We start from the raw sequence: 19,205 nt of genomic DNA, 5'->3' as shown, positions 1-19,205 counted from the left end.
GGCCATGTTAGAGAACAAACTATTTGACGATTTGAAGGACCTCTTTAATGGCTTTCTTCTTCCTTTGTCCGCTCTTATTTTTTTTGTCCCTTTCTTCTTTTTGCGTCATATATCGTTAGATCGATCGGATGGCACAGCTACGCACATCAGTCGGTACAGTCGACCAATCAGTTGCATCAATTGGTCCCGGCGTTGGTGCGTCCAATTATACTCCACATGACAGTTACATGCAATTCTAGGTGCGCATGAACCAACCAGTCCTTCTTTTCGATGCCTCCATGAGCCCAATCCATAGCAGCTTTGCGGCAGGCACCAATCGCCATTAACAACTCGGCTCGCAGCACCGCCCCGCCGGCCCCGCGCCGCGCTTCTCTGGGATAAATAGCCGACCGTCATTGAAAGCATCATCGGCTCATCACGTTGGCCGCAACACAGTCCCGTGTCAGTTGGATCTTCTCAAACTCGCCATCAAATCATCCTCCTTGTTGGTTGCAGCTTCTCTGCCTCGCCTTTGAAGCATCCCCCTCGCTGATTGTAGCTCCAACATGCCCTTGCCATAGTTGCCGCACACTCCCGTCGTAACATCGTCTCGCGCCAATCGCAGCTCCCGGTCTTGTTGGTCACAACATTGGTACTCGTTGGTTGCAACTCTGGACTTGTGGCACCGGTGCATCGCCGGCCAGCCCTTTGCAGTAGCACATGTGGTGGATGGTGGTTGACCTTGCATCAACAGGCCCCTCAGCATGGGCAGCAGCACGGCGGCTATCGCAACGGTGGTTCCCCTGGGTATTCCGGTGACGGCAAAAGAAGATTGCAACTAGGAACACAGTGGTCGATGCAAGAGTCTGTCCAGGGCAGGGGGGATAGACGAGAGGGGGATGGATGACTCGGGAAGAAGAAGAGAGGATAAGGTAGAACATGTGTGACACCCCAACAGACACCTTGTTAAAAGCGTGGGAGGAGTCGAAGCTGCGTGCGTGGCTTCCCAGCGACCGATCCAACGCGTGATCGATCGATAGATTAATATTGTTTACCCGGAAAATGGGATAACGTTACGCGTTGGCCAGCTAATCTTTTGAAGATATCGGCCAAGTCGTGAGTTGTTGGATCCATCGTGAGATAGCCGTCCGGTCCAGCTAACAAGGTGTGCAAAATAGGTCATGTTAGCTAGCAGGTTCCGCTCGAGGGTTTGCACAATGACATTGCAACATGTCCATGTTGCGCTCGGAGGTTTGGTAAACACTCTTTTGCAACATGAGTCGTGTTCCCACCGCGGCAGACACTCCTTAATCGATTTGGCTTCTACAACATTGCAGCACCGACATGTTGGGGAACGTAGCAGAAATTCAAAAATTTTCTACGTGTCACCAAGATCAATCTAGGAGATGCTAGCAACGAGAAGGGAGGAGTGCATCTACATACCCTTGTAGATCGCGAGCGGAAGCGTTCAAGAGAACGGGTTTGATGGAGTCGTACTCGTCGTGATCCAAATCACCGATGATCCTAGCGCCGAACGGACGGCACCTCCGTGTTCAACACACGTACGGAGCGGGGACGTCTCCTCCTTCTTGATCCAGCAAGGGGGGAGGAGAAGCTGATGGAGATCCAGCAGCACTACGGCGTGGTGGTGGAAGTAGCCGGATCCCGGCAGGGCTTCGCCAAGCGCAAGCGGGGAGGAAGACGTGTCACGGGAGGGAGGGAGGCGCCAGGGCTTGGGGTGCTGCTCCCATGCGCCTCCCCACTATATATAGGGGTGGAGGGGGCTGGTTTCTTGCCCTCCAAGTCCATTGGGGCGTTGGCAAAGGTGGGGGAAAGAAATCCCATCATTTCCCTTCCCCACCGATTGTTATCCCCCTTTTTTAGGGATCTTGATCTTATCCCTTCGGGATATGATCTTATTCCTTCTAAGGTGGGATCTTGGTGCGCCTTGACCAGGGGTGTGGGGCCTTGCCCCCACTACCCACGTTCATGTGGGTCCCCCCATGCAGGTGGGCCCCACTTCGGAACCTTCTAGAACCTTCCCGGTACAATACCGAAAAATCCCGAACATTTTCCGGTGGCCAAAATAGGACTTCCCATATATAGATCTTTACCTCCGGACCATTCCGGAACTCCTCGTGACGTCCGGGATCTCATCCGGGACTCCGAACGACTTTCGGATTTCCGCATACTAATATCTCTACAACCCTAGCGTCACCGAACCTTAAGTGTGTAGACCCTACGGGTTCGGGAGACATGCAGACATGACCGAGACGACTCTCCGGTCAATAACCAACAGCGGGATCTGGATACCCATGTTGGCTCCCACATGTTCCACGATGATCTCATCGGATGAACCACGATGTCGAGGATTCAATCAATCCCGTATACGATTCCTTTGTCAATCGGTACGTTACTTGCCCGAGATTCGATCGTCGGTATCCCAATAGCTTGCAATCTCGTTACCGGCAAGTCACTTTACTCGTACCGTAATGCATGATCCCGTGACCAAACACTTGGTCACATTGAGCTCATTATGATGATGCATTACCGAGTGGGCCCAGAGATACCTCTCCGTCATACGGAGTGACAAATCCCAGTCTCGATTCGTGCCAACCCAACAGACACTTTCGGAGATACCTGTAGTGCACCTTTATAGCCAGCCAGTTACGTTGTGACGTTTGGTACACCCAAAGCATTCCTACGGTATCCGGGAGTTGCACAATCTCATGGTCTAAGGAAATGATACTTGACATTAGAAAAGCTCTAGCAAACGAACTACACGATCTTGTGCTATGCTTAGGATTGGGTCTTGTCCATCACATCATTCTCCTAATGATGTGATCCCGTTATCAATGACATCCAATGTCCATGGTCAGGAAACCATAACCATCTATTGATCAACGAGCTAGTCAACTAGAGGCTTACTAGGGACATGTTGTGGTCTATGTATTCACACATGTATTACGGTTTCCAGTTAATACTATTATAGCATGAACAACAGACAATTATCATGAACAAGGAAATACAATAATAACCATTTTATTATTGCCTCTAGGGCATATTTCCAACACGACACCGCCGTGTAGCCCTCGAACTAGATGACCCATTCGCAACATGGTGGCGCCTTCCACAAAATTGGCAAGCAACCCCCCCCCCCCCCAATACACACACAAGCACACACCCGACGCCCGGGATTAACGCTCCATCAATTGTCCCCGCTAGCAGTACCCGAAGGAGGCGAGGGGATGGGAGCGGGGTGGCTCGGGAAGAAAAAATATTCAAGAGGTGATGTCACCATGCATTTGGAGATAAACTGGACTTCCTTGCACATCCGGTGCAGATCGCTACGACGTGAGCAAGCTTGGTCGGAGGGGATCAAGCGATGTGTGAAAAGACTAAAGAAATTAGAAAGAGTAACGCAGGCAATGTGAGGATAAGATATCGTGGGCAGGGCGGTGCGTGGGCCCCATGTGATATGTTAGGATATGATCTCGAGTGAGAAAGATATGGAGGCTGGAGGCCGTATATGGCGACTTTGTGTTTGCACATTACTACTATAGCCTTCATATCCATATGAAGTTTGCTCTATAGACGATATGACGACCACAGATATGGTGACTCTTCTTCTATAGTTTTGAGACAATAAACATGTGTATCAATCGAGACAAAGATAAATTTACTTTCTCTAGATATAAATATACTTTTGACCGGACAATGCACAAGGATATTGCTCTTTAAAACCACTGGCATAATCAATTGGTAAAAGCTACTCACCGTAAAGAAATATTAGAGTGTTTAGATCACTTATACTGCCTCCGTCCAATAATATAAAAGTTTTTTTACACTACACAAGTGTAGAAACACTTTTATATTATACGACGAAGGGAGTATTTGTTTATAGAAGGAGTAAGAATTTCTATCTGATTGAAAGAAAATGAATAGGGCAACACACCAAGAGCAGATCACCGAGCGAGCGTTGCACTGAAGCCAGCCACTTGGTCCCGCTTGGCCCAGCCACGAGGCCGGGGGAGGGGCGATCAAAAGCCACGAGCACCACCACCACCACCGCCTGCGACAAATTTTTTACCACGCAGCAGCACCACCAGCAGCAGTAGGTACCACTCGCACTCGGGCGCACTTTTTCTTTACCGTCGCCGAGAGTCCGGTTTCACCGCTGCGGCCTTTGTTCGTTCCCCTGACGCAAGATCGATCGGACGAGACGAGGAAAAGAAGCCGGGGCTTCGCTTCGCGGGTTACGGACAAAAGGCGCGATGAGTGTAATCATGGCCCCCAGGATCTCGCGTCCCCGGAGCGGGGGCATTCGCCAAGCACGATGGCCGCGCCTCCACGCCCCCCCGCACCGCACCGCACGCCCCGAACCCAAGCCAGCCTCGATCGTATTTTTTCCTCGGGCAAAATCAGAGCCAATTTCACTTTATCTTTGCTCTACATACGCAATTACTTGGAGAGCACACATCATGTGACCTCCATAAAGGTTTGCACAAGCGGTGTGGGTGGGTCTACGAGGAAGCCTGGGTCTTCAGTCTCCAGGCCAGGTGAAAGAGGAAAATCGTCGTCAAACGAACGCCTGGCGTCACGAGAATCCTGCTGCTCTTCTTCATTTTTTTTCCTTTTCCCGGTGCTGGCTGGACGGGGACGCAGATCTTCCTCCCTTTTTACCGCGGTGAAAGCGGGGGTGAAGTGGGAGCGGGGCAAAGGCGAGGCGGGGTAGAAAAAGCGGCGAGCGGCAGAGCGTGGTCACTCACGCCACCCCCATGGGTCGGGTCGAGTCGCGATGGTGGCAGGCGCATCGATGCCGCGGCAGAGGAGGTGGGCGCGGCGCCCGAGTATGCACGAGCGGGCTGCCTCTCACGACGATCGCGCGCAGTTCTCCGCGTTCCCCACCTTATTTTAACCCTAGATTTATTCGACGCGCCACCGGATAGAATGAACACTCTGCTTACTGGATAGACGGGCCCCCACCCTGGGAATCCATGGGCCCCGGCCCTCATCAGTCCTCGCTTTGTTTTGTTTCGGCCAGGTGAATGATCGACGTTCGGCTGTTCATCATGGCGTGCTCCCTCGCCCAAATCCAAAGCTCCTTCGTCGTTTCCTCCGGCGAGAATCTTCCCGACCGGAATCATGGCGGATCACAGTAATGGTACCGGCGCCACACAGTCCGGCTCACTCAAGTGTATCATCGTTGCATCGATTCATCATGCAGTAGTAGAGCAGAGTGGAGAAAAACATGGCATATACTTCAATTATTACTCATCATAGTTCATCATCTCTTCAACAGCAATAACAAGCAGACCGTCCATAAGATTATATAACAACTCTTCACTGGCAAGGTAAGTCTTAGATTGATCAATTCCTACAGGCAAGCAGAGAACAACCGGCGAGAAGCCTCGCCGGACGATCTCCCTCTTCTTCTCTTACAGCTGCTGCTACTAATACTACTATTCGGCGGGAGGGGGTGAAGCATCACCAAAGCTCCACGGCCTCCTCATGGCGAGAACAAAAATTACATGGCAGGGGGGGTCAAAACTCGAAATTAATGGAGGATGGATGGTACTACTAGGGGGTGGGCGAGTGCTTTTTTCTCTTTTTTCCGAAACAAAAAAACCCCGGAAAAACGAACACGGAAACACCAAAAACGGGATCCGCCAACGGATCGAAGCGCGCCGAGGAGAAAGAAACGGAAAAGGCGGTGGGTGGAAAAATTGGGGATCCGTCCATCTACTGGCGGTTATATTGTCCGCCTCGCCACGCTCAGAGGACGGCGGCGAGCCCCGTGACGACCTTCGCCCTGGGCTGCTGCTTCTTGCTCGCCGCCTCCTCCGTCGGGCGCCACGGCGACACCACCACCGTGATCTTCTCGCCGGGGGTGGGGGAGACCCCGCTCCTGTTCATGCCGAACAGCAGCTCGAACTCGCCCGAGAAGCTCGCCGCCGACACCGCCGTCGCCGTGGCAGAGGCGGCGGGGGACGGGGTTGCGGCCGACTTGTCGCCGGTGCGAACGTGCGGGGACAGCCACTTGGCGCGCATGTACTCCGGCTTACGCCATGGTGGGAAGTGCAGCCCCTTCTTCTTCATGCTCTGCCGCGCCGCCTCCGCCACCACGGACACGATCTTCCCTAGCCGGTCGGACGTGCCCACGAACAGCGGCGGCAGCGCCTGGAGCGCCGCGCGGTACGCCTTGGTCGACCGGGCCACCTCGAACTCGGACCTGAAGTGCACCTCCACGATCAGCCTCCCTCCGTCCCCAACCACGGCGTCGATGTACTCGTGCTCCCCTGCGTAGACGGAGAGGATCGATTAAGCCCCTGCCATGCCATGAAAGGGGAATATAGACCGAGCGTATGTGAATCGAGGAGGACGGGATAGATTTGGTACCTGCGGGGTAGGACTTAGTCTTCTCCCAGCGCGACTTGCAGACGGCGGCGTCGTAGCCGAGGGCCCGGAGGCCGTCGGCGACGGCGCGGCGGCACTCGGCCTTTCCCTTGCAGGTCCGGCCGCACCGCTCGGCGATCCTGGAAGCGTCGGCGAGAAGGTTCCGCTCCGCGACGCTCGCGCTCTGCACCAAACCCTGCACGCAAAGGGAAAGGAGGCAACCGCCTCGTAAATTCGTTGCGGCTTTTCCCAATTTGGGGAGGGGTTGGCGTGCCATGCGAAAATTCCAGTACCTTGAGTGCCTCCAGGGTGTCGCCGGCCGCGGACGGGGGCGGCGCGGAGGCCTGGCCGGAGGGGAGGAAGAAGCCCTCCTCGTCGTCGCTCTCCTCGTAGTTGCTGCCGTTGAAGCAGTTGCAGCGGCCGCGCGGCGGCCGCTCGACGGCCGCGGAGTCCTCCATGAAGCTGAGCACCATGCGGTCGAGCCCCACCGAGCCGACCTCCGCCTCCCCGCCGGCCGCGGGCCTCTCCTCCTTCTCCCGCTCCTTCCCGTCCCCGGCGACCGCGAGGCGCTCCGAGGCGGAGACCCTCACGAGCAGCCTGCGGAGGCGGGAGACCCTGGGCGGCGCGGGCGGCGTCGGGGCGGGCGCGAGCGTCGGCGGCGGCGGCGGCGGCTTCCCGTCCATGGCGCCGTGGTGGTGACCGGGCTTGAGCTGGAACGGCATCGATCGCGTGAATCCTAACCACTACCGCAACCACGCCATCCCCAATCCCGAACTCCAACCAACCACACCAGCGCAGTTACACACCACCACCAGTCCCGACTGCAACCACCGCCCCAACCACACACACAGAGAGAAAAAAAAAAAGAGATAGGACGGACGCCCTCTACTGCCCGTCCAGTTCGCCGGCGGCGACGGCGGCCATTCCCGGCGGGCGGCTGGTTATTATTATTTTTTCTTCCCTCTCACGGTCGGTCGCCGGTCGCCTCCCTCCCCGTCTCCTTTTCACAGTTTACAAGCGAGCGAAGGGGGTTCAAACGGGAGGGGAGCCTCGGGGTCTTAAAGGGCTCAGGTGGGGGCGGGGTGACGTGGCGGGCCGCGGGCCCGGTAGGCCCAGCGGGTACGTGGCGGAGTGGGGCGAGCGGCGGGTCGCCCGACGGTGACACGCGCCTCGCACGGCGTTTGCCGTCTGCGCCAGGGAACGGCTGCGCATGCCCATTTTGCCCCCCGATGATGGTCTGCCGTTTGCAGGACCATCTGCTGGAGCTCAGGGGTATGATGGGGATTTCGCGCTGGGAGGTGGTGCCCGTGGGTGGCGTGCGGGCGTGAGGTGTGGAGTGGGACTGGATAGTGAGGGACTACTGCTAGTGCTACCGACCCGTTTAAAAGTTTTTTTTCTTTCTTTTACAGAGATATATTTATCTTTTCTGGTTGGATTGGATAGGGCTGTTTTAGCGTGTTGGCCTAGTCCATACGTAAGTACGAGAGGACTTTTGAGCAGGGTGTTTCGATTTTCCTGCTACAGTTTCTAAAACATTTTCCTAGCCACCAACAATTGTTGGCTTATCGTTATGGTACAACCCATGTTGTACTTCTCTTTTTTTCTTGGAAAACGCAAGTTGTACTACGACTGCTTCGAATAAAAATAAGCATCATATTTAGGGAGGACCATGAAAAATTCCCTTCCCAATTTACCCGCAACGCAAAGGCCCATACAGCTATAAACTATTGAAATAATGAGAAATTTAATTCCTGCGTAAAATATATAATAGTAGAGTATTTATTCTAGATTTCGAAGAAATTCGGTTGGATCGATGGTGCTCGCAGCTATCGAGCGCAAAGATATTCTCAAACCAGTGACGACTCACAATGCCTAAAATAAATTTCAGCAATTGATTTTGCGACAACCAAAACAAGAGCATCTCTGGTCAAATTTGGCTACCCTGACGTCCGTGGAAAAGAACCGGCCACCCCCATTTGTTCGCTTGGGCAACCACATTCGTCGTATTCAAAATCTCGAACCAATGCGACCTCAAAAAAGGAAATCTCGAATCAATGCAAAGGCATGCACGAGATCATTCGATCAATATAGCAGACAACCAATTCAACGATTCAAGATTGCTCTGAATAATCCAGGATGGAAAAAATCAACAATTTATAAATCAATTATCCTTATTGATCTCCTTCTTTTGTTGATCAACCATTTCTTCTAAGTTTTTTTATGATTGGAATTGGATGTGGTTGTTCTAGCATGGTGAGCCCAGTGCCATGCGGAAGCTCGAGAGACATTTGTGCAAGATGTTTCAATTTTTCGGCTTCAATTTCTAAAATATTTTCCTGTCACCGGTTGTTATATTAAGATAGTAGTAGTACAACCCACCCATGTTGTACTTGTACAACTTCGAATAAAATTAGTATCAGAATTAGGAAGGACCAAAAAAATGCGCTTCCTAATTTAAAGATATAAACTGTTCATATAATGAGAAATTTAATTCCCACATAAAATATATAATAGTAGAGTATTTATTCTAGATTTCGAAAAAATTATGTCGGCTCGATCGTGCTGGGTGCTATCGAGCGCATTGATATTTTGAAACAAGTGATGACCGACAAAGCCTAAAATAAATTTCAGCATCAAATCTTGCAAGGACCAAAACAAGAGCATCCCCGGTCAAACTTGGCTCACGTGGCATCCACAGACAAGAGCCGGCCACCCCCATTTGTTCGTTCGGGCAACCACATTCATCGTATTCAAAATCTTGAACTAATGCAGCCTCAAAAAAGGAAATCTCAAACCAATGCAAATGCATGCACGAGACCATTCGATCAATATAGCAGACAACCAATTCAGTGATTCAAGATAGGTCAAATAATCCATGATGAAAAAATCAACAATTTATAAATCAATTGCCCTTATTGATCTTCTTCATTTCTTGATCAACAATTTCCTCTAAGTTTTCTAATGATTGGGATTGGATAGGGTTGTTTTAGAGTGGTGGGCCTAGTGCCCTACGGAAGCTCGATAGACATTTGTGCATGATGTTTCGATTTTTCAGCTACAGTTTGAAAACATGTTTCTATCACCAATTGTGGGATTATACCCACATAGTAGTAGTACAACCTACCCATGTTGTGCTTCATTTTTCTAGGAAAACACATGTTTTACTACAACTGCTTCGAATAAAGATAAGCATCACATTTAGAGAAGACTAAAAAAATTCACTTCCTAATGTACATTCATCGCAAACTCCCATATGGCTATAAACTATTCTAATAATAGGAAATTTAATTCCTACATAAAATATGTAATAATAGAATATTTATTCTAGATTTCTAAGAAATTTGGTTGGATCGATGGTGCTTGGAGCTATTGAGCGCAAAGATCTTCTCAAACCAGTGACGACTGACGAAGCCTAATATAAATTTCGGCATCAGATTTTGCAACGACAAAAACAAGAGCATCCCTGGTCAAATTTGGCGAATGTGGCGTTCGCGGACAAGGGCCGGCCTCCCCCATTTGTTCATTGGGCAAACACATTCGTCGTACTCAAAATCTCGAATCAATGTAACCTCAAAAAGGGAAATATCAAATCAATGCAAAGGTATGGGCGAGATCATTCGATCAATATAGCAAACAACCAATTCAACGATTCAAGATAGGTCAGAATAGCCCATGATGAAAAGAAAAACAACAATTTATAAATCAATTGTCCTTATTGATCTCCTTCTTTTCTTGATCAACCATTTCCTCTAAGTTTTCTTATGGCTGGTATTGGATAGGGTTGGTTTAGGGTGGTGGGCCTACTGCCCTACGGAATCTCGAGAGACATTTGTCGAAGATGTTTTGATTTTTCAGCTACATTTTCAAAAACATTTTTCTATCACCAGTTGTCGGATTATATCCTGATAGTAGCAGGGCAACCTACCCATGTTGTGCTTCTTTTTTTCGGTAAAACACATGCTGTATAATATAAGCATCATATTTAGGGAGAACTAAAAAATCCACTTCCTAATTTACGTTCATCGTAAATCCCCATACATTCATAAACTGTTCAAATGATGAGAAATTTAATTACTACATAAAATATATAACATTAGAGTATTTAATCTAGATTTAAAAGAAATTCGGTTGGATCGATGGTGCGCCGAGCTATCGAGTGCAAAGATATTCGCAAACCATTGATAGCTGATGAACCCTAAAATAAATTTCAACTTCAGATTTTGCAACGAGCAAAACAAGAGCAATTTTGATCAAATATGGCTAAGGTGACGTCCGCGGACAAGATCCCGACACCCAGGGCAACCACATTCGTCATATTCAAAATCTTGAATCAATACGACCTCAAAAAAGGAAATCTCAAATAATTTTTTTGCTTTGAGCTCTGGCACCTCTACAAATCCCTACTTCCCTCTGCGAAAGGCCTTTCTTTTACTTTATGTAATTTTTATTTTTATTTTTGAGTCTCCATCTTCTCTCATAAAAAGCACCAAGCAGGAGGCAACATGATCGTACTTAAGTATTGGGTGTATCTAATATTCGAGTGTGTTTCATGAAAGGATCAATGGTTGAGCATCATGGGCTAGGGATAACTTATTTTAGCGTTGATATTTTGATATTTTGAAAGACATGGTTGCTTGTTGATATGCTTGAGTATCTAAATTATTATGTCAAAACTAGACTATTGCTTTGAATCACATAAAAGTCCAATTGTCCATGCTATAAAGTAAAGAATATGATATGACATGATAGGCAGCATTCCACATCAAAAATTCTGTTTTTATCACTTACCTACTCGAGGACGAGTAGGAGTTAAGCTTGGGGATGTGATGACCCACAAGTATAGGGGATCTATCATAGTCCTTTCGATAAGTAAGATGTCGAACCCAACGAGGAGCAGAAGGAAATAACAAGCAGTTTTCAGTAAGGTATTCTCTGCAAGCACTGAAATTATCGGTAACAGATAGTTTTGTGATAAGGTAATTCGTAACGGGTAACAAGTAACAAAAGTAAACAAGGTGCAGCAAGGTGTCCCAATCCTTTTCGTACCAAAGGACAAGCCTGGACAACCTCTTATATAAAGGAAAGCGCTCCCGAGGACACATGGGAATTATCGTCAAGCTAGTTTTCATCATGCTCATATGATCCGCGTTCGTTACTTTGATAATTTGATATGTGGGTGGACCGGTGCTTGGTGCTGCCCTTCCTTGGACAAGCATACCACTTATGATTAACCCCCCCTGTCGGATGTGGGGTTCCGGCAAAACCCTTAAGGTTCAAACTCTTGGGTGCGCGCGAAGTTCTTTCCCTCCTATCGATCTACGCCCTAGTTCGCTAAGATCTCGCGGACGAACTCGACGAACTCGCATCACAGAAAGACACGAGATTTATACTGGTTCGGGCCACCGTTATGGTGTAATACCCTACTCCAGTGTGGTGGTGGTGGATTGCCTCTTGGGCTGATGATGAACAGTACAAGGGGAAGAACAGCCTCCTGAGGTTGAGGTGTTCTTGTGCTCTGGTGTGTGGCTAAGGATTGGTTCTCGATCAGGTGAGATCAAGTTCCAGATGAGATGCCTCCTACGGTGGTGGCTAGCTCTACTTATATAGGCCCTGGTCCTCTCCCCAAATATTGAGCGGGAAGGGAGCCAACAACGGCGGGCAAATTTGAAAGGGGACAGCTAGTACAATCTATCCTGACAAAAGTGGTCTTCGCCTGCAAAAGGCTCTGGTGGTGACGCCGTCTTGGGCTCCATGGTGACCTTCGTCTTGCCGTCCTGCTAGTCTTCGGTCTCGTTGCACCGATATGGAAACCTTTGCCTGATGCCTCGGTACTCCGCGCCTGCGCTTGCCCCCTTGGCACCAAAGAGGAAACGAGGATGAGTAGGAGTTAAGCTTGGGGATGCTGATACATCTCCAACATATCTATAATTTTTAATTGTTCCATGCTGTTATATTATCAATCTGGGATGTTTTATAATCATTTTATAGTCTTTTTATATCAATTTTTGTTACTAATCTATTGACATAGTGCCAAGTGCCAGTTGCTGTTTTTTCCATGTTTTTTACGTCGCAGAAAATCAAATATCAGACGGAGTCCAAATGCCACGAAAGTCCACGATAATTTTTTATGGGCCGGAAGGAACACATCGGGCCCTGGCTGCGCCTGGGGGGGTGAAGGAAATATGCCCTAGAGGCAATAATAAAGTTATTATTTATTTCCTTATATCATGATAAATGTTTATTATTCATGCTAGAATTGTATTAACCGGAAACATAATACATGTGTGAATACATAGACAAATAGAGTGTCACTAGTATGCCTCTACTTGACTAGCATGTTGATCAAAGATGGTTATGTTTCCTAGCCAAAGACATGAGTTGTCATTTGATTGACGGGATCACATCATTAGGAGAATGATGTGATTGACTTGACCCATTCCGTTAGCTTAGCACTTGATCGTTTAGTATGTTGCTATTGCTTTCTTCATGACTTGTACATGATCCTATGACTATGAGATTATGCAATTTCCATTTACCGGAGGAACACTTTGTGTCCTACCAAACGTCACAACGTAACTGGGTGATTATAAAGGTGCTCTACAGGTGTCTCCGAAGGTACTTGTTGGGTTGGCGTATTTCGAGATTAGGATTTGTCACTCCGATTGTCGGAGAGGTATCTCTGGGCCCACTTGGTAATGCACATCACTTAAGCCTTGCAAGCATTGCAACTAATGAGTTAGTTGCAGGATGATGTATTACGGAACGAGTAAAGAGACTTGCCGGTAATGAGATTGAACTAGGTATTGAGATACCGACGATCGAATCTCGGGCAAGTAACATACCGATGACAAAGGGAACAACGTATGTTGTTATGTGGTTTGACCGATAAAGATCTTCGTAGAATATGTGGGAGCCAATATGAGCATCCAGGTTCCGCTATTGGTTATTGACCGGAGACATGTCTCGGTCATGTCTACATAGTTCTCGAACCCGTAGGGTCCGCACGCTTAAAGTTCGATGACGGTTATATTATGAGTTTATGTGTTTTGATGTACCAAAGGTTGTTCGGAGTCCCGGATATGATCACGGACATGAGGAGGAGTCTCGAAATGGTCGAGACGTAAAAATCGATATATTGGACGACTATGTTTGGACACCGGAAAGGTTCCGGAAGGTTTCAGACATTTATCGGAGTACCGGGGGTTACCGGAACCCCCCCGGGAACTAATGGGCCTTGTTGGGCCCTAGTGGAGAGAGAGAGGGGCCGGCCAGGGCAAGAGGCGCGCCCCCTCCCCTTGTGTCCGATTAGGACAAGGAAGGGGGGGGGGCCTTGCCTTTCCTCTCTCCCACTCCTTCCTTCCCCCTCCTTCTTGGACTAGGAAAGGGAGGGGCAAACCTACTTGGAGTAGGTTTCCCCCTCCTAGGGCGTGCCACCCCCTTGGCCGGCCCTCTCCTCCTCCCCCCTTTATATACGGCGGAGGGGGCAACCCATAGACAACAATTGATCTCTTGATCTCTTAGTCGTGTGCGGTGCCCCCCTCCACCATAATCGACCTCGATAATATCGTAGCGGTGCTTAGGCGAAGCCCTGCGTCGGTAGAACATCATCATCGTCACCACGCCGTCGTGCTGACGAAACTCTCCCTCAAAGCTCGGCTGGATCGGAGTTCAAGGGACGTCATCGAGCTGAACGTGTGCTGAACTCGGAGGTGCCGTACGTTCGGTACTTGATCGGTCGGATCGTGAAGACGTACGACTACATCAACCACGTTGTGCTAACGCTTCCGCTTTCGGTCTACGAGGGTACGTGGACACACTCTCCCCTCGCGTTGCTATGCATCACCATGATCTTGCGTGTGCGTAGGATTTTTTTTTTGAAATTACTACGTTCCCCAACAGTGGCATCCGAGCCAGGTTTTATGCATTGATGTTATATGCACGAGTAGAACACAAGTGAGTTGTGGGCGATACAAGTCATACTGCTTACCAGCATGTCATTCTTTGGTTCGGCGGTATTGTTGGATGAAGCGGCTGTCGGTGTCAAAACTGGCGGATCTCGGGTAGGGGGTCCCGAACTGTGCGTCTAAGGCAGATGGTAACAGGAGGCGGGGGACACAATGTTTACCCAGGTTCGGGCCCTCTCGATGGAGGTAATACCCTACTTCCTGCTTGATTGATCTTGATGATATGAGTATTACAAGAGTTGATCTACCACGAGATCGTAGAGGCTAAACCCTAGAAGCTAGCCTATGGTTATGATTGTTGTTGTCCTACGGACTAAACCCTCCGGTTTATATAGACACCGGAGGGGGCTAGGGTTACACAGAGTCGGTTACAAGGGAGGAGATCTACATATCCGAATTGCCAAGCTTGCCTTCCACGCAAAGGAGAGTCCCATCCGGACACGGGACGAAGTCTTCAATCTTGTATCTTCATAGTCCAACAGTCCGGCCAAAGTATATAGTCCGGCAGTCCGAGGACCCCCTAATCCAGGACTCCCTCAGTAGCCCCTGAACCAGGCTTCAATGACGATGAGTCCGGCGCACAGATTGTCTTCGGCATTGCAAGCCGGGTTCTTCCTCCGAATACTCCATAGAAGATTTTGAACACAAGGATCGTGTCCGGCTGTGCAAAACAAATTCCACATACCACCGTAGAGAGTATAATATTTCCAAAAATCTAATTTGCTGACAACGTGACATCACGCCGTGGTCCGGTCATTATTCGAACCGTTTTTCTCAACCAGCTACTGCACATATTGCGAGGCGATTTTGTCGACACGTCTTGTCGAAGCAGAGATCGTGTCCCCTTATCACGGGATTCTCATCAATACGGGTGTGGGTAACCCAATCGTGCCCGTGGGTAGGACTCCTCGATTTTAGGCAAGTTCCAAACGGTCACGCGGAGGACGCTTGATATTCACCCTCTTTATAAAGGGGCCAAGGCCTGTCCTTTTCTTCTCGCGCTCGATCCTTCCCTTCCCCAGCTCGAATTCCAACACCCGAGGCTCCAGCTAAGCGCTTCGGACCTTCAATCATGTCCGGATCCAACCTTCAAGGTCGGTGGATAGCCTCCTCTGTCACAGAGGAGGACATCAAGAAGCTAAGAGAAGCCAGGTATCTGACCGCCGAAATCTCGCACAGGCTGCCTGCTCAAGGGCAGGTCATCCCTACTCCCGAACCCAACGAGAGCGTCATATTTGTTTCCCACTTCCTCCGAGGGCTAGGTTTTAGTCTTGATCCCTTTGTTAGAGGGCTTATGTTCTATTACGGGCTCGATTTCCATGATCTGGCTCCGGATTCCATCCTTCACATCTCGTCGTTCATCGTCGTGTGTGAGGCCTTCCTCCGCATCACCCCACACTTCGGCTTATGGCTCAAGACCTTCAATGTGAAGCCGAAGATGATCGATGGGCGACACGCAGAATGCGGAGGTGCCATAATAAGCAAAGGCGCCGATGCTCCATGGCCGAAGGGTTCCTTCCCGGAGATGTCCAACTTATGGCAGCGGGAGTGGTTTTACATCACGGCTCCCCGAAGTACTAAGTGGGCAGCTGCCCTCGCCTTCCGTTCGGCCCCCCCGCCACAACTGGCGTCATGGGTCAACAAGGGGCTGGACTGGGGGCCAGTTAATGATGTGCCGACATTGCAGAGTGGCATCCGAGATCTCCTCAAGAGAGATGTCGGCCTTGTCAAGGTAATGCAAGTCATTCTAGTTCGTCGGGTCCTGCCATGCCAACGTCGACCTCTCGGTATGTGGGAGTTCAACCCGGAAGGACCACGAACTATTCAGCAATTCTTCGGCGTGACGCTCGAAGAGATGTATGGATTGTTCTTCGGATCACGAATAAAGTGTCCGGACACCACCGAGGATGCGGGTCTAAACTGCAATCGTCTAGATACCCACGTAAGTAATTCTGCAGCCGAACACGCTGTCTTTTAATTTGTCACAACATCATTCTGAAAAATCGCTCTTTGACCAGGACTGGATAAGAAAGGCGAAGATGATCAAGTGTTCGACCCCCCTTCCCGAGGGCTCACCGGATCCTGTACTTGCCAGGATGCTTGAGCTCGCAACTTATCAAGCGCCATCAGGGGAAGATAAAGGGAGGAATAAAGAAACCGAAAGCGGGCCTCACTCATTACTCATCCAAACCGGGGGAATTAGCGTCTCCGTGAAGGAGGATAACCGGGGAGAAGAATCTGAAATTCCCTCTTCCCAAGGAAGGAAAAGGACCGCCTCTGAAGACTTGAAAACAAGAGTTTCCAAACGAGGGAAGAAACCTTCACCAGAGGGCCCTGCCCCGGAGGGCATCCTTACCGCACAGTGCCCGCAAGGGGATCAACCCTCCTCCGAGCTGTAAGTGAACAAAAGTACTTTTGGTAAATATATCCTGCTTCATCTTCGAGGACAATAACCGAGATGTATGTCTTGCAGTTCGGATCATAGCCCTTCTCGACAGAGTTCGTCTTCGGGGGATCTTCTTCCGGAGATGATGGAGAGCGAAACGCCTCCCCCTGTCTCCCCGCCTCATGAGGCAGACGACCCTGAGGTGTCATCACGGAGGATTTCTCCCGATCCACCAAGGCCGGAAGGTAACCCTTCGGCCACCCGAAGTCTGGAGGATTCGGCTCCTAAGGAGAGCAACAGAAAGAGTCCGGGACTGTCCGGTGCACAACCGGACGTACTGATGGGTCTTCTGGAGCAAGCGGCTATCTCAGAGGCGCATCGTACTTTAATGGGTACGGTGGTTGAGAGGTTTTCATCCGCCAAAAGTGGGTTGCATGAAGCTTTTATGAGCCTGCTAAAAGGCTTTGAGGTACGCGAAGTAATATATATTTTGACGGTACCGCACACGCTAGGTGTGCCCTATACAGATAGTAGCCCCTAAGACTCTGGTTGCCGTCCTAAAGGCGGCAAACAGAGGATCATAGTCCTAGGTGATGATCATGCTGTTTTCATGTGCAAGCGGCTGAGGGCCCGGTGGCTAGCCGGACTGGTGAGTTTGCCGAACTAAAGCGGCAACTTGATGCGGCAGATGCCGACATCGTGCTTGTAAACCAGCGGCTTGACGAGGCACAGGGTATGTATTCTCCGGTGGTTAACAGATATTTAAGAGGAGCATGATGCTAGTATCTATAATATGCTGTGACTGCAGATGGAGCTGCCGCCGTGGAGACCCTTCGGGCGGAGCTTGCCCGAGCCAAGGAACAAGCCAGGAGAAGTGATGCGGCCGCCCTAAAGGCGGTCAAAGAATTAAGAGCCGAACAGGCTGCTCATCGCCAGAGCGAAGATAAAATAGCCAAGATGGCTGTTGAGCTGAAGGATGCCGCCGACCGGTATGAGCTTCTTGAAAAGGAAAGCCAAGCGAAAGCGGCGGACCTGAAGAAAGCCATGGTAGCAGCCAAGGAGACCCGCTCTAAAATCAGAGCGGCGAAGGAGGAGCTTCGTCAAGCCAGAGATATCACGGCTGGGAAGCCCTTTTTGTTGCGGACGAAGTTCGGAGATCCGAAGTATGCCCCTCTGGATCAATTATGGAGTGCTGCAGATGCGTACTTGGACTTGGCAGCGAGTGCTGCTGATGCGACTGAGTTTTTCAAAGATCAAAAAGATCATGAAGTGGAAAAGTTGTTCTGGTCGCAGTTCAAAGCTCGAACGCGTCCGCTGCTGTTAAATGAGCACATGGCCGAGTGGGCTGAGCTCCATAGGTTGTCCGGGCTTGCCATGAGGTCTGTCGTGGATCATCTTTGGCCGGAAGGACCAAGGCCGAATAGTTATTTTGGTTTAGTGCAACGATTCCTTGGTGTTGTGCCGCATATCGACGCTGCAAAGAGGTCGGCGTGCATAGAGGGTGCGCGGATGGCTCTTGCCCGTGTTAATACATACTGGGCAGAGATGGAGGCCACCGCTAATGCGACCCAGAGTTCGGCCGTAGGCCAGGTATCGGCCGAGCACTATTTTGAAGAAGTCCTAGAAGGCGCTCGTTTAATAGAGGCTCAGTGCTCGAAGAGTATCATGTTCTACTGACATGTAACCCGATTGTAAAAACAATGCTATTAGGATTATAAAGGTTGTGTTTATACTTTTGCCTGAAAGTATTATGATGCCTCCTGTGCGGACGTTTATGTATGTATATAACCTGAAAGTTTGTAGTCGTCGGCTTCAGCCCCCACGCATATAATGCGGGGGTGTTCGGAAAAGCGCGTATTCACACTTGATCCAACGTCTTTGTCCATTAAGGAGGTGATAGCGCGGCGAACAAGGCAATCGGACTATATTGCTTTAACACTTTCACTTAGCCATAGGAGTTTGACGGTGGGGCTACTATATAGCCCCTGGTACTTCCGCGTCTAGCCGGATACGGTGCGCGTACATACATGACTGGGAAACCGGTCCTTCGTTAATGCGGAGGAATCGCGAAGATTCCGATGAGTCATCGAGTGGTTGACCAGTCTCGCGCTTTATCATGACAGTCAGTTTTCGGCTTTCTCTACCGAGGTGCTCGTCCGGACGAACCAGGGCACAATCGCAGTAGTTCTCCCGGTGCCACCTTAGCCGATAGAGCGGAACGCAAGGTAGCAAAACACGGGAGCCGGGCAAACCCAACTATTGACCAAAGAGATGATTCGGAGCTGATGCATATAAGGCCAAACTCGCGACGCCGAACACTCCCTAAGGCATTCGGTCTTTACAACATATACCGGGCTGAGTAACGCCCTTGATAATGAACCCTGAATTTCCAGGTACGTGCATTAGTCTGGCGTGGCGAAATGCCAATAACGCCAGCATCCCTCTCGGTTGTGTTTAGTATCCGGAGGGTGTGAAGCAAC

General features: G+C 50.0%; 1 protein-coding gene across 2 annotated transcripts in view; it reads right to left on the bottom strand.

Annotated features, from left to right (window-relative positions):
- Window positions 1–5,238: 5,238 nt before the first annotated feature.
- The window catches only part of LOC109765461 (uncharacterized), a 175,786-nt gene continuing 161,819 nt past the window's right edge, over window positions 5,239–19,205 (bottom strand). The window contains exons 2-4 of one of the 2 annotated variants that reach the window (XM_020324244.4): window positions 6,669–7,424; window positions 6,379–6,571; window positions 5,239–6,278 (exon numbers count right to left, since the gene is read on the bottom strand). In XM_020324244.4, coding sequence (XP_020179833.1) covers window positions 5,755–6,278; window positions 6,379–6,571; window positions 6,669–7,097 — 1,146 coding nt within the window. In that variant the 5' untranslated portion in view covers window positions 7,098–7,424 and the 3' untranslated portion in view covers window positions 5,239–5,754. Of the gene's footprint in view, window positions 6,279–6,378; window positions 6,572–6,668; window positions 7,433–19,205 lie in introns of both variants that reach the window. The other variant, XM_073498323.1, reaches the window with a different exon arrangement.

Source organism: Aegilops tauschii, chromosome 5, assembly GCF_002575655.3.
Source record: "Aegilops tauschii subsp. strangulata cultivar AL8/78 chromosome 5, Aet v6.0, whole genome shotgun sequence".
NCBI classification, from domain to species: domain Eukaryota; kingdom Viridiplantae; phylum Streptophyta; class Magnoliopsida; order Poales; family Poaceae; genus Aegilops; species Aegilops tauschii.
Note: the sequence above shows the minus strand (reverse complement) of the source record. Positions and strands in the feature narration are given on the sequence as shown.